At 47.4% G+C, this 13925-nt stretch overlaps 6 protein-coding genes across 6 annotated transcripts; 2 read left to right on the forward strand and 4 right to left on the reverse strand.

Annotated features, from left to right (window-relative positions):
- Nucleotides 1-174: 174 nt before the first annotated feature.
- Nucleotides 175-1877, reverse strand: BU24DRAFT_429086 (carotenoid oxygenase). Its single transcript, XM_033529650.1, has one exon. It carries the CDS (start codon nt 1762-1764, stop codon nt 235-237), a length of 1530 nt encoding a protein of 509 aa, XP_033377126.1. The 5' UTR covers nt 1765-1877; the 3' UTR covers nt 175-234.
- Nucleotides 1878-2032: 155 nt separating this feature from the next.
- Nucleotides 2033-4185, forward strand: BU24DRAFT_402587 (vanillyl alcohol oxidase). Its single transcript, XM_033525532.1, has 6 exons — nt 2033-2318; nt 2375-2467; nt 2520-2727; nt 2780-3755; nt 3806-3870; nt 3921-4185. Exons 1-6 carry the CDS (start codon nt 2074-2076, stop codon nt 4053-4055), a joined length of 1722 nt encoding a protein of 573 aa, XP_033377127.1. The 5' UTR covers nt 2033-2073; the 3' UTR covers nt 4056-4185.
- On the reverse strand, nt 4171-5211 carry BU24DRAFT_474740 (uncharacterized protein; the record flags this gene model as incomplete). The annotated part of the gene is made up of 3 exons (XM_033532864.1): nt 4898-5211; nt 4733-4814; nt 4171-4678 (listed from the first exon to the last, which is right to left on the reverse strand). Exons 1-3 carry the CDS (start codon nt 5109-5111, stop codon nt 4171-4173), a joined length of 804 nt encoding a protein of 267 aa, XP_033377128.1. The 5' UTR covers nt 5112-5211.
- A 317-nt stretch (nt 5212-5528) lies between these two features.
- Nucleotides 5529-6744, reverse strand: BU24DRAFT_474752 (NAD(P)-binding protein; the record flags this gene model as incomplete). The annotated part of the gene is made up of 1 exon (XM_033532865.1): nt 5529-6744. The coding sequence occupies exon 1, from the start codon at nt 6669-6671 to the stop codon at nt 5529-5531; it is 1143 nt and encodes a 380-aa protein (XP_033377129.1). The 5' UTR covers nt 6672-6744.
- A 634-nt stretch (nt 6745-7378) lies between these two features.
- Nucleotides 7379-9896, reverse strand: BU24DRAFT_497700 (uncharacterized protein; the record flags this gene model as incomplete). The annotated part of the gene is made up of 7 exons (XM_033534295.1): nt 7379-7626; nt 7678-7872; nt 7936-8633; nt 8686-8768; nt 8824-8970; nt 9020-9120; nt 9173-9896. 7 exons carry the CDS (start codon nt 9894-9896, stop codon nt 7544-7546), a joined length of 2031 nt encoding a protein of 676 aa, XP_033377130.1. The 3' UTR covers nt 7379-7543.
- Nucleotides 9897-11290: 1394 nt separating this feature from the next.
- Nucleotides 11291-13333, forward strand: BU24DRAFT_415533 (putative siderophore iron transporter; the record flags this gene model as incomplete). Its single annotated transcript, XM_033526302.1, has 5 exons — nt 11291-11527; nt 11594-11894; nt 11946-12055; nt 12117-12529; nt 12589-13333. The coding sequence occupies 5 exons, from the start codon at nt 11291-11293 to the stop codon at nt 13331-13333; spliced, it is 1806 nt and encodes a 601-aa protein (XP_033377131.1).
- Between the last annotated feature and the right edge of the window lie 592 nt (nt 13334-13925).

The following is a 13925-nucleotide window of genomic DNA, read 5'->3' on the forward strand; positions in this document are numbered from 1 at the left end:
CGTGTAGAAAGTTGCAAGAAATGGGTTTTCAGACTGGTGATCATGGATAATAGCGAAAGCTACTGCCGACTGTGGCTGCTTCACATGGAGGGGCTTTGGTCTACGAGTTGGTTCAGGCATTGCATTCAATTATCGACAATGACCAAACATTGCACTAAATTTATAACAACGAGAGGCACCTGATATATAGGAAAACGAAAGTGGGCGATGCAAAATTGTTAAGCAGACTTGAAACTACTGATCGACTTTACCAGTCGTCCCTTTGGAAGCCAAATCCACGTCTTTGCCGTCAACCCAGCTACCATGCAAACCATCCAATAGCTTCAGTGGCAACTTGATTTGAGCGATAGGTCCTTTGTCAATGTTTTGGGCGTCGAAGAGCAACAATTGGCTACGGCTTTCACGGTACAGATCAGCCAGGATAACGATGTAGCCTTCCTCGGGCGAGGCACCCCCAGAGCGTGGGACGAAGCAGGGTTCCTGGAAGGTGACATCGTTGCCGTGGTAGTAGGTCTGCTTCTTTCCTGTCTTGAAATTATGGCAAAGCAAGGTATTGAAGCCAGCCTGTGCTGCAGTTCCGTTTGAATAGATTTGCTTAGTCGGATCGACTGTTAAGATCCAATAACGATCATACTTCTTCCCAAGTAATCGGTCATCGACGCGCCCGAACTCATTGACTCCCTCTTGAATAACCTGCTGTGGGTGCACCATCACTTCCGTACTGCCTTTCGGGTCAAAGCGATATCGCAATACCGGGGACCGAATGTTCTTGGGATCATAGTGAAACTTCTTTCCCTGACTGTTCGGGAAGAACGGAAAGACGCAATCAGTCCAAACATTGGCGTCCAGTACGAGATTGCCGTCTTCTTCATATGCGTTGATAGTGTGAGAATAGCAACCTCTAGAGGTCTTGAACCATTTCACATCTTCAGGTTTGGCTCCACGGCGAGGAATCACACCGAGGAGTTGATGGTCAAGATTCTCATCCCAGTAGAAGTGTTCCCCGCCTTTCTGCATCTGCTCCACACTAGCCTTAAGGCCGTTGATTGGGAAAATGACGTAATTTTCTGTCGCCCAGAAATCATGGATCATACATGCCCAGGGCGCCTTGAACCAGACTTCTTCGGTGACGTACCCCTCCTTGTCAACGGTGAAGGAGCAGATATCAGGGGAGCCATCTCCTTTGGCTTCGTAGCCGAACGCGACCAACTCCCCTGTATCGGAATCCGCCTTAGGATGGGCGGTATGAGTTGGGCAATGAAACGTATTGTTGTAATTGACCAAACCGACGGTCTCTAGTGTACTTGCATCAATTTCGAAAGGTGGAGCATCTTCTTTTAGGGCCATGATCTTGTTTGCGTGGTATATGACATGCGTGTTGGCCGTTGTGCGTGTAAGTACATCGCGTACTCGTGGGTCATCGGTATATTTGTTGCGGTACCGCCCGAAAAGAGCACGACGTGCAGCCCTTTCCGCCTCAAACTTTGGCGTACGTACATATCGATTCTTGAAGTCAACATGCCCATTCTCAAAATAGAAGCAGCAGATGTTCCCGTCGCCGTTCAAGGGGATCTCGTCCTCACCAAACATTGGTGGGAAGGCATGATCTGGCTGTACTCTATAAAAGGCACCATGGAGGTCCGTTGGCAATGAGCCAATTACCTCAAGCTCATATACGTCTCCTTCGAAGCGCATGACATCATGGTTCCATGCGCTCATCTGATAAACTCGCGGAAAAATGGTACTAGGGACAACGTGAACCATCTTGACGGGTTGGAAGACAGGAGGTAGGTGAATAGCAATCCGAGGTTGATGAACAATATCAATTGAATTTCTGATGTTACTACAAAGCTCTAGCAGTTAATATAAGTTTTAACCGATAGCATTTGCCATGAATCGTGCCGCGTCCCACCGCATCCCGAGAAGTAACAGGTCGACAGCGGGTGGCGCGGGTGGCGCACCTTTTCTCCCTGTGGGGCCTGAATCAGATCATCATGAGATGCCATCTCCACGAGCATTTATTCAAAAGGATGACGCAACTTAGGTCCAGCAGCATTACTGCTAACCAAAACAATGGTCGAATTCTACCACGATTCCGTGCTGCAAAAGCATCACAATCATGCTTTCACTACTGTGCCGTCCATCGAGGGCGACGACCCGCTGCCCCCAAATGTCGACAGAGATACCTTCAACCGTTTTCTTAGTTTGCTATGCAAAATTGTGGGTGAAGAGAATGTGATCACGGGCGAGGAACTTCGAAATTTTCGAGATCCGTATCCCCTGACAATTGAGGAGTATCAACCATCGGCTGCTGCCTGGTAGGTCGCCACAGTTCTCTCCGACATGGGATTCACGATCGATAATTTCAATGCAGTCCAATAACTGTCGAACAAATTCAATCCATCTTGAAAATTGCAAATGAATATTGCATTCCTCTGTGGGTTTGCTCACAAGGCAAGAACTTTGGGTGGGTAGAAGCAACTCAACACATCTCTTAAATTCTCTAATTGCTTCAACAGATATGGAGGTCCAGCTCCTAGACAATCGGGGACGTTGGTTCTATCTCTTTACCGGATGAAACGAATTATTGAAGTGAATGAAAAGTTCTCTTATGTTCTTGTAGAGCCAGGTGTTACTTTCTTCGAGCTCTACGAGCATCTGCGGGCTAAAGGCATTCCTTTGTGGGTTGGCGTGCCTGCTCTTGGATGGGGTAGTGTTGTTGGCAATGTAATGTACTCCCATCACTTAAATGCCTGTATACTGACGATCTCGATCGCAGACCATGGACAGAGGTCATGGATACACTATTTCCGGAGATCGTCAGCACGGTATCCGGAGCCTAGAAGTCATTCTGCCTTCTGGAGAGATCATGCGCACGGGACAGTGGGGAGTGACCGGCTCGCCGAGTGCACATACCTGCAGTAACAACTTTGGTCCACAGGTTGATGGATTGTTCCTCCAGACAAACCTTGGTATCGTCTCCAAGTTAGCAGTTGCAGTCGATCCAGCACCTCAGGCATTCATGAATGTGAGGCTCATTGGAGATGAGGTGGACGATCTTGGGCCAATCATCGACTGCATGCAACAGCTATCACTCGAAGGTATTCTACAGAATCATGGCATGATCACAAATATCAATCATTTTGCCTCTCATGATGTACCAAAGTACAAGCACCAAAGAGAGGAAGGCCCTCTTCTTCCTGGAACAATAGCCAATATGAAGAAGATGTACCAGACAGGATATTGGCGCTGCGTATTCAATCTCTACGGTACCAGCGCAATGGTGCATGCCAGGTATGCGCGAATTAAGGAAGTCTTCTCTGCCAAGATACCGGGCATGCTCCTTGACGGGGACCTTTTGGAGGGTAAGGATGGTCGTCCGGTTGATGCTTTGCAGGTGGGGACGCTCAGTGCCGGAGTACCGACAATGGATCCTGTTAGATTGGCCGATTATAACCTCCCAGAAGACGGTAGTGGAGCCGGTGGACATATCGATACGACTCTGATTCTTCCTGCGGATGGGGAGACGGTTGTGAAGTGGTTCATAGCAGCTAAGAAGATCATGGAGGACGAAGGTGTTGACCCCTTCATTGGGTGCCATGTTTTCCCAAATTACATATTGTTCGTACAGGAATACGTCTTTGATAAAAGACAAGCCATCCATCGCGAGCGCGGGCGTAAAGTCGTCGAATCACTACTCGTCGCAGCGAAAAGGTCCGGATTCGCAAATTACAGATCACATTTACAGCATATGGGTAAGCATAGAATTCGATCTACCATAGTAGCAGACAATTGACATTTGCAGACACCGTACAGGATATGTACAATTTCAACAACCACATATATAGGCGCTTTATTCAGCAATTGAAGGTATGAAATAAATCTACGCTGATCTACATATCATAGCTAATTCCTTACAGACTGCTATTGATCCAAATGGAATTCTGGCACCAGGCAAGCAAGGCATTTGGCCTCAACAGGCTATGCAAGTCGAAATCGAAGCCTTGCACAAGTCATACTCTAAAACCACAGTAGCTAGTGCCGAAAGCAAATGATCTATGAATATTATTGTAGGTTACATTTTGGAAAGGTTTTTCACTAGGCTTTATGATATGGCCACCATGTTCAATCGTAAACGTAGATGGAGTACAATGATAATTGATCTTTGCTTCAGAGATATAACTTAAACCATCTAATTAACTGTTCCTCCGCTTGATCCGCCATTTCCTTCTCGATCGGGTCATTTGGATTTCCACGGACAGCAAAACCATGCTTCGCATTCGGGATGACCACCACTTCACTTGGCAAGTCCTGATTCTGTTCCAAGGTGATAGCCACCAGCTCCACCTGTTCCTTTGGCAGGGCAAAGTCCACATCTCCAATAACTAGGCTGTACGGAATTTTGACATTCTCGAAATGGGCAGGCTCAACTTCGCTAGGATGAGCTGTATACGCGACATCCAAGAGTGGCTGCCCGCTGGGTGCTAGGTCTTCTGCTCGGGCCAGTCGCGTAACTCCATATGCGCCCCAGCAAAACCCGGCAGCACCAATGCGCATATGTGAAGGCTGGTGGCTCCGGAGCTCTGAGAAAAAATGCACCATTGAAGGGTATCGTTTTGGCGGATGGTTCCTCATAGTAAAAGGAATAAACGCATACAAGGCCTGCAGAAAGTGCCAACTGAGCACAAATGAGCATCTATAACTGCCCGCCGAGTCCTTCTCATCCACTCACGGTTTTGCAAAACACCCCCAAATGCTGTAATCATTGAGTATGCGATCCATGACCGGTTTCGACCATGCTGGTGCGGCAGTCCCTGTGTAATTGGTTATTTCAGTGTGTCCATATATTAAATATAACAGGACCTGCCTTCCATGAAATCCGGTAGCAAGACCCTACAGCCAGTACGTTTAGCATAGGAGTCTGCTAGTCGTCGTAGATTGTTTGTTGCCCAACCAAAGGCGTCCGATATAATAATGATAAGGCCATTGATTTCTCCACTAGCACTCTCTGGTGGATTGGAAACATATACATCTAATCCGTACATTTTCGTCTCGATGCCTGTGGTAGGGCCGGGGTGATCATGACCACGAAAGCAATCGGGGCACGACATTTGGATGCGTGAGGGTAAAGAATGTTGAGCAAATAGATAAAAAGGTCGTTTAAATCATGAGACCTGATCGCTGTGCAAACAAATGAATGTTAAGGTTTCCCACCTGGTTGGACTTTTGATGATACTTCTTTTGGGTGGGGCTCGTGTATCGAGGGCCACTTATCCTACGGTGGATACTAGACGGCAATTGTCGGACTCTTGCATTATCAACATAATGTGTACAACTCCTGTTCTAGATATTGATTCATAATCCTTTTTTAAACGCATAGGTATCTATGTGGGCTTGCCTACATATATGAGGCATGATAAAGTCGGTGGAGAAAAGGCCGGAGCTTATGCGAGGCAATCTTTTGTTAAAGAAGTGAATAATGTGGCATTAATTTGATGTGAGCTGCATGAATCGGAATACATGAATATTTACCAGGGGCATGGGACAATATCGTGATAGTTTTTGAATCCTCCTTGCTTCGCTGCTTCAAAAGCTTCTTGGTGCTCGCTGAGACTATATAATGCATGTCCCGCTCCTCCACGGTGACCAAGCTTAATGAGCCCAGATTCTATCATGCTGATTGTTAATTTGATGCCGCTTCGTTCCACACCTAGCTTTCCAATAATCATAATAGAATGATGCATTACGAACGCGTAAGGAACGGCGATCGTCCCTGCAGGTGCACCACTGAGAACTACCCTCCCTCTATTCCTCATGGCGCGAATTGAAGATGCAAAGAATGGGCTTCCTTCCAGCGCACTGGAAGTCCAATCATTGTAAACATCTACGCCTCGTTTGCCTGGAGTTGTGGCAATTATGGCTGCCGAATCAGCCTCCAAGTCGCCAGTCATGACAACAAACCGGAATCTTTCATGCTTTCCCAGTTGCTGCTGCAAGCGTGCTAAGCCAACTCTACTCCTTCCAATCGCAATGACGTTTGCACCAACTGCCAGCGCAACTTCACTCGCGATTCCGCCAAAGGTACCTGTTGCTGGCCCGATGAGGATCGTTTCCCCGGGTTGAAGCCGGGCGGCTTCACAAATAGCACCGACACCCATAGCGTAGAAAGAGATCTCATGTAGGTCTGCTGGATTATAGCCCAATTCTCCGCAAAGCCGATGACTATCGAGCAGGAAGGCATTCTCCAACGGGATCTTTTGGTACTGCTGCAAGGCGCCATCTCTCCACTCTCCCTGCATCAATTTCTTGGCTCGGGGATCTTCGCCGCCATGATGACCTTGTATCATGAAGACGCTCTCGTCATCACGGGCAGTGATGAACGCGGAGAAATATATCAGATGACCTGGTTTCAGAGTAACGGCGTCGGACCCGACAGCGTGAATGCGACCAATGTGGCTAGGATGTGGCACCAAAGGCAGCGTAAGGTTGAAGACTGGCAAATGACCTTTATGTATGTCGTCTGCGTAAGGAAAGATCGTTGTATTCAGCACTTCTACGACTACTGACCCTGCAGTAGCCTCTGGGATGGGTAGATTTACAAGTTCAAGTGGAGAGGAAAAGTTAGAAAGCCAGAGCGCCTGGTTCCCCGGTGTACGTGACATGGCCGCCATGATAAGATAATTGGCTCAGAATCCAAGACGGAATGTTTCAAACCTTTGAAACTCCAGAAAGCGCTTCAACCAGGTTAAGATTAACTGGGATATTGTAAAGTCGTGATTAATTGAATGGGTATCCTTCAAGTACTAAGGGTGGCGCTTGTCAGGTGGATCCTCCCCCACACAAGAGAGCCACCTGCTATCCCCACCCAAAACCAATTTGGTACGCCCAGGACAATTTAGTCGCATCTACCATCGCAACTCTAACAGCCTTCACTGGATGGAGAATGGGGAGAGTATGGTGGTACAACCTCCACTAACAAGTGTGATTTGGCAGTGAAAACGTATCAATACATACGTCTCTATATGTTTCCATATCGACCTTCCCGTATATTCACTACCTGGAAACCTGGATCAAATGTGCTCTGCATCCCCAAACCATTTGCTATGAGTGCTGCTGGTTACATGTTACCTGGTCCAGTATGAGAATGAAGTTGAAAATCATTGGATTCATAGGCCTATCCCAAGCTGTTGTGGGAGATTGCAGTCGATGCCTAGAACAGGGACATGGTCATACGGCGCGTGAAATGTTACAACATATGTAGAAATAGGATGGATTTGATTGGGTATCACCAATCGACAAAAATCCATCATGAGTGGAGCAGTTGAAGCCCACCCTACATTCTGTGTGCGTTGGGCGGCTGTGCAAGATAGCTGGAACTCATCGTGTACGATTAGAACGAAGTCTTGAGTGCGTCTAATAAGCTCATCAAACACTATATCTCCAACAAGCCGCAAAAACGCGATCAGGCGAAGATACCTCATAGAGAAGGGGCAATAGTTCAACCATTCGTACTAGCCAAAATCCGGACTAATGGTATAGATCTTCAACTGATCATGTTACTTGTAATATTGAGCTGATTCGTAACATCTGCGGCACTTTTCAATCTTCTCGAGACAGCGCATGGCCCTATAACCTGTCATCTGTATGAACGTGCGGAATAGATGTAGTGAGACTTACATTGCCAGACCGATCCGTCCGAAAGTAGCTCTGCAGACACCAAGAGCGGATTGGATGGGTTGCGAAAATCGTCTGACCCAGGGAAGACATTTGTTTCTAAGACGGCTTCTTCGATCAGTTGATCAAGAGTCGCAGATTCTTCTGGCGCTAATGACAAGGACTCTCGACCCTTCAGATAATAATTGAGGAGCAATGCTGTATTCAGATGTTAGTAAGGTATGTTCAACAGCTGTGTTTGCTGTCGGGGAGTGAACGTACCAGCCTCGTAACATGCTGTTGCGCAGATTGGACCAAAATGATGAGCGGCAGTCCTCTGTATATAAACCACGCCTGCTTGGCAATCCGAATACATAGACTTTGCTGCGCGTAGTAAGGCAGTGTTTAATCTGGGATCCTTGCGTTCCCCTACTTCATTCCCTGCTTCTGAAACAGCGTAACGGACACCAGTAGGATTGTCGAGGAGTTCTTTTGTTTCCTTCAAGGTGTTGCTCCCGTATAAATGATAAAACATCGAGTTCAACAGTGCTGTGCCGGATATCAGAAGCGGGCTACATGTCGAAAATGTGGGGTCACCATCGCTCATGTCTTCTATCAGAATGCTGTCGAGAATCTGTGCGCCATTGTCAATTTTGCTCGCTGGGTCCAACTGTATAGTCAACCGGTCTGAGCATGCAAATGATTCTAAGGAGCACACGCGCCATAGGATGGAAGAAACGATAGTCACGAATCCCAGCTCGCTCATAGGCGTAGCCGGTTTCTGGCCGGCTAAGACACAGTCCAAGACCTGAATGCTATCGGGCTGTTGACATTGAAACTTCCAAGTTCCTTTAGTCTCGTTCCAAATGATTTCATCTGACGGCAGGGGAAATGATGCATCAAACAACGTAGTGGTGAAGCATTGGTCCTTGGAAGTTGATGCGAGCACCGCACCGATTTCGATGGTTGTAGCGATGGATCTGAATCATGCGTTTAAGCAGACACACATTGTAGAGTGGCAGGAGTAGGTACCTGACTATGGTCTCTTGCTGAACCCATTGCTCGTATGATGGTTCATGGAGCGTACTAATATTCTTTAGTGCTTGCCGGGCAAGCTGACAGAACATAATTAGCATTAGAATATGTAGTCGCAAAAGTTCAAGTACAGACCTCTATAGTGTGCGAGAATGTGATTGCTGCTCGTCTTCGGGTGTACGAATGTCCGCCATAGGCAGAAAAGTAGGTCATGAGCAGATAAGTCTGCAGTTTCCATATATCGAAGGTGTCATGATCACTATCTGGTTCTGCGCTGTCAATCTTGACAAAAGTCAGCAATGGCTTCGGAATCAATGAAAGAAGGTGTTACCTGCAACATTAGTTGTTGAGCAGTAGCATGTAATGTTGTAGCTGCGACTCGTTCGCAGCGATACAAGGCACCGCAGGCCATGATCTCCAAAAGCAGAGGTGCTAACATGCGTTAAATACGAATAAAAATGCATCGAGGGGGTTGGCAGCGTACAGGCAGTTGAAGCAATAGAAAATGTGGGTAAGTGTACAATGGGTAGATGCGAGGCCATATGTTTGAAGAAGGCATTTACAAACCGATGGGTAGCAATCCTTGAGGGGAATTTTAAGGGGGAAGTCTGGTGGATACCATAATAATGGAAGTTTGCAGTTGCCTGTGCGTAGTCATCATCTCGAGGAAATGAATTGCGAGATTCAGTATGATGGTCAATGGATGGTGGAGTTAGAGGCGCCAGTATTGAATTAACCAAGGCAGCCTCTGGAAGCGTAGATGCCGAGAAATCAAACAGATCGAAGTCGATGGGACATTCAAGAGGCACGATGTCCATACCATCAATATGTCCGAAGTCAGCTAAATCGCTCTCTTCCCGTTGGCTAAGCCCAGGAGACAGATGGTCAGGGTTACTGCTGGTGCTACTGTTCGAGGAGCTGGACGAGATGTACTCGCGTGCAGGCCGTGGTATTGGCAATTGCTCTGTTGGGGCAGGCGGTGGATGGGTTGGCCGTGTCGTTTCCTCTGAAGCCTGATTTGCTATCGGTTTCACGCCCGGATGAAAGTTTCGAGTATGTCGGACGATGACATCTTTGCGTGTCGAGGCAACGTTGCAGTAGGCACACGTGTAGGGCTTTTCGGCACGATGCGTCCGCTGGTGACGTCGGAGATGCGCGGACCGGGTGAATACTGCCTGGCATTGGGGACAGGAGAAGCGTGCAGCCATGAGGAAGACACTTGAATGGAACAGCCGTACAGTATCGGTGTCAGGGGGAACATAGATACGAATTAGCAGCGGAAATTTGAATGATCTCTATAGAATCAAGAATGTATTCATTTTTGGTTGTCGGAACAAATCTGCGGGGAAGCCAGTCCCTGTGAATCATGAGCCCAACTTCCCCGGCTACGATCAGGTTCTGGCCCAGAGAACGGACACTATTCGGCAAGTGTTGAATACATGCTAGGCACTCCACAAAAGCAATCGGGCGCTGCTAGTGCTTGTATTACCGTGAACTCAGTATCCTTTGGTCCAATGATGATCTAGCAAACAGCCAGCAATACACACGACGATTATGTCTTGTACCACACGTATCCGAGAAATGTCACAGCGGTACCCCCCAAGGATTCTCCACGGATGTCATTTCAGCCCGTATCCGTGGCCATTCCGCTAGAGCCGGATCGGTTAACCAGAACTTACAAGTAGAAAAGCAATCGATTTGATTAGCAGCCTTGATAATTGGCCAGGCCAATACACATACATACTGGTATCACTTTCTGTTGTACGTACCCAGTCACAATCCAATTGGATTCTTGACCTTCTAAAACTCTGGCTTAATCTACAGAGGTAGTTAGCAGAAACTCGACATAAAGGTAAGGGCGGGGGCACGTGATTCAGAGTTCACGTGATCTCTAAGACTTAATGTCTTGAGTGCTTATTTGAGAAGAAGATCAGATTTACCCCATCCTTTGGATCCCTTTTTCAGACATTCTCAAGGGCCTCGGAAGGAAGAAGCAGTTCATAGTAAAAAAAAAGGAGTATTCAACTCTCACATGATATGCCTGGGCCTGAGAAACGCAACTTTGCTAGTGGTATTGGCCGTCTTGGTGTGTTTGGTTGTCACGACGAATGGAGAATGTAATAGCTCAGATGCGAGGAAAATGAGAATTTATGCCCACCAGGGCGAGCTTCAATCCTGGGACTACAGCCATTTTCTTTCGCCTCGGAGGCCGTTTGGCCCATTCAGATTTCAACTGGCATAGCATACAGAACACAATGGTTGAAGAACATTTGTCAGGCCTGATCATAGCATTCGGGCTGGCCGCAAAGCTGAGAAATTGGCAAGGGGCGTGCCCAAAAGTATAGTTGATACAAATTTATTGGAATTGAGAAAATTACGGATGGCAGATAACTCATCAGATTGCTGATGTCTGATAGTTGACCCTCGATGGGTGCCACCGCGCCAGATGAGCTAGTAAAGCAAATCTGGGGATCGCTCCAGCCGCGCCATCGTGCTCCCCACCCTTAGTCTCTTTTCGGACAATTATATGTACCCACAATTAATGCTCAAAGTCTGCTCTGATTAATAACAGAAGATCTTCAGACGTGCCCGGCTGATTATTATGGAATCTTCATCGAATCCGTGCGATAGAAATGCGAATGCTCCTGCGTTGTCCAACAACGACAAAGACAGAGCGTGCTCGACAGAACACAGAGAACATATCCCAGGTTCTGACCAACCAGACCAAGCCGATGTCCAAAATGAGCCTGAACTACATTGGCGAACCTATTGCGCGCTGTTTGCTCTTATCATAACCAACTATGTTGCCGTTATTTCGCTTCAGGCACCCCCAGCGGTAGTAAGTAGCGGCGATTCCGACAGCCATACCAATATCTTATACTTACCCTCTCCGTTCTTTGTATAGTTAAATTATATTGGCTCCTCTTTGGGATCGACCGAGCACCAAGCCTGGATCATCAATGCCCCCAACCTCGTATGCGCTGCAGTAGGCCCAATCTTATCATCTGCGTCCGATATTTTCCAGGCAAGAAAGCACATATTGCTTGGTGGATGTGCAATGGGTGTTATAGGCTGTGCTATCGTTCCGGGCTCAAAGGATATCTACAGAGTCATCGCAGGCCAGACTATCGTTGGCTTCGGCTATGCAACTACGCCACTCCTTTATGCTATCCCCAGTGAAATTCTCCCTAAGAAATGGAGGCCGAGTAAGTTCTACACTCTTTTTGAAGGCTACTTCGCTTACACACTTTATTTAGTTGCACAGGCCATTGTCAACGTTGCAGCAGCTATTGCTTCGATTACAGGTCCGTTAGCTATTGGTGCATTGACGAGGCGAGATATGATTAACGGTTGGCGAAGATTTTGGGTAAGTACAGGACCAGCAACATGAATGAATGAAAGCTATAGCTCGTTTAACATGGCAATAGTGGATTGAGATGGCTATGTGGGCAGCGTCCCTACTCTCTCTATTGTTTGGGTACAACCCACCTCGCAGGGAAACAGCTTACGAATCGCCTCTATGGTATCAGAAGCTCGCAAAGCTTGATATTCCGGGCTCGATCCTCCTCACTGCATCATCAACCCTACTACTCGTTGGCCTTGGACTTGGTGGTTCGAACTCAAGCTGGACTAGTGCTCGCACACTATCTACTCTTATCATTGGTGGCGTGCTTGGAGTGATTTTCGGTTTCTATGAATGGAAAGGCACGACTACAGGCATTTTGCATCACGAGCTGTTCCTTCCCGGCAAGGATAATGGACGGACTTTTGCCTTGTGTATTGCACTTTTCGGTGTTGAGGCCATTCTGATTGTCAGCTTTATTGTATTCTACCCCCTTCTGTGAGTTTTCTCTGTGCTAGTGGCACCATGCATGATGTACGTTGCTCACCCAGACCTAGGACGCAAGCACTATACGAGACGGATGTTTTCCTACTAGTGGCACGTTCGATGCCTTACTGGGTCGCTGCAGCTTTTGGCGCACCATTCTGGGGATATCTAAGCACTCGATTTCGGACCATCAAATGGCCCATGATCTGTGGTTTCATTATCTGGGGCGTGGGTACTATCGGCCTGGCAACTCTCCAGCCCAAACATGATTTCAACGCCATGGCCTTCGCAGCCGTTTCGGGATTCGGGTTTGGTGCTCCGCTCGTCATGATCGTAACTGGAGTGCAACTCTCTGTTCCACACCACTTGATCGCGACCGCGACGTCCGTGGCCACGTCGTCGCGCGCACTGTGCAACACCACCTTTACTTCTATCTACGTCGCTATTCTTACCTCGAGGCTATCCACTTCTATTCCGCGCCATGTGCCCCCTGCAATCATTCTCGCGGGTCTTCCCATAGACTCCGTTGCAGGTTTCATGGCGGCTTTGGCTAGTGGCCAGCTGTCGGCCCTAACGTCTCTGCCGGGAGTCACTCCCGCTGTTATTGAAGCAGGAGTTGCTGCATACAAGCAGGCCTATGCTGATTCTATACGCGTACTGTACATCATAACAGCTGCGATAACAGCAGTAGCGACAATTGCTGCGGTATTCATCAGCAACATGAGAGAACGCATGACTAACCGCATTGATGCTCCAGTTGAAGAAGTACTTTCGAAGGGGACGACGCATTGTGAAACTGGGCTTGAGAAAAGCTAAGTCTATTTGACTTCGCTACATTGTAATAGGATAAGCTCAGAGTAGTGTTTGGTTTCTAGGCCCAGCAACTAATCTAAATTTCGACAAGGGTGTATCATATCAATATGTCTAATGCGGGAACTGCAACTTGACTGTTCAAGCCCGTTTTGAAACGTAGGATCACAAACAGACATATTATAATGTTTTCTCTAACATTTGGATTCTTAGAAGTGCCCTAGCTGTAATTGATTTTCGACCTTTAAGTGGTTACTGCCTTGAAGAATCAGCATGATCCTGAGTCAAACTTTGAAATTCTTCTACCAGCACTTATTCTCCCTCAGCCTCCCTCTCTCTTATCGCATAATCCGATTCCGCTACAAATATGTGTGGTAGCAGTATGATGCCGAGGAATTAGGTAAAGAAGCACGAATACAGTAAATACGCATATACTAACAATCGATCAATTCACCACTCCTGTACTATAGCCCTGCCGACAGTTCTCATGAATTCAAAACCCCGTCGCAGGGCAGTGGGGTTTCTGTAAACCTCAATCTGTAGTCTTGATCACACCTCTGCGGAGAGCAAATATGCAATAGACACGTTTCTCCTCGGT

This window comes from Aaosphaeria arxii (genome assembly GCF_010015735.1).
Source record: "Aaosphaeria arxii CBS 175.79 unplaced genomic scaffold BU24scaffold_16, whole genome shotgun sequence".
Taxonomy (NCBI): domain Eukaryota; kingdom Fungi; phylum Ascomycota; class Dothideomycetes; order Pleosporales; genus Aaosphaeria; species Aaosphaeria arxii.

Coding starts and splice junctions, on each gene's coding strand:
- BU24DRAFT_429086 (XM_033529650.1), bottom strand. CDS start 1,764: ATGGTTCACGTTGTCCCTAGTACCATTTTTCCGCGAGTTTATCAGATG.
- BU24DRAFT_402587 (XM_033525532.1), top strand. CDS start 2,074: ATGGTCGAATTCTACCACGATTCCGTGCTGCAAAAGCATCACAATCAT. Junction 2,728..2,779: donor GGGGTAGTGTTGTTGGCAAT/GTAATGTACTCC, acceptor TCTCGATCGCAG/ACCATGGACAGAGGTCATGG. Junction 3,871..3,920: donor GCTTTATTCAGCAATTGAAG/GTATGAAATAAA, acceptor AATTCCTTACAG/ACTGCTATTGATCCAAATGG.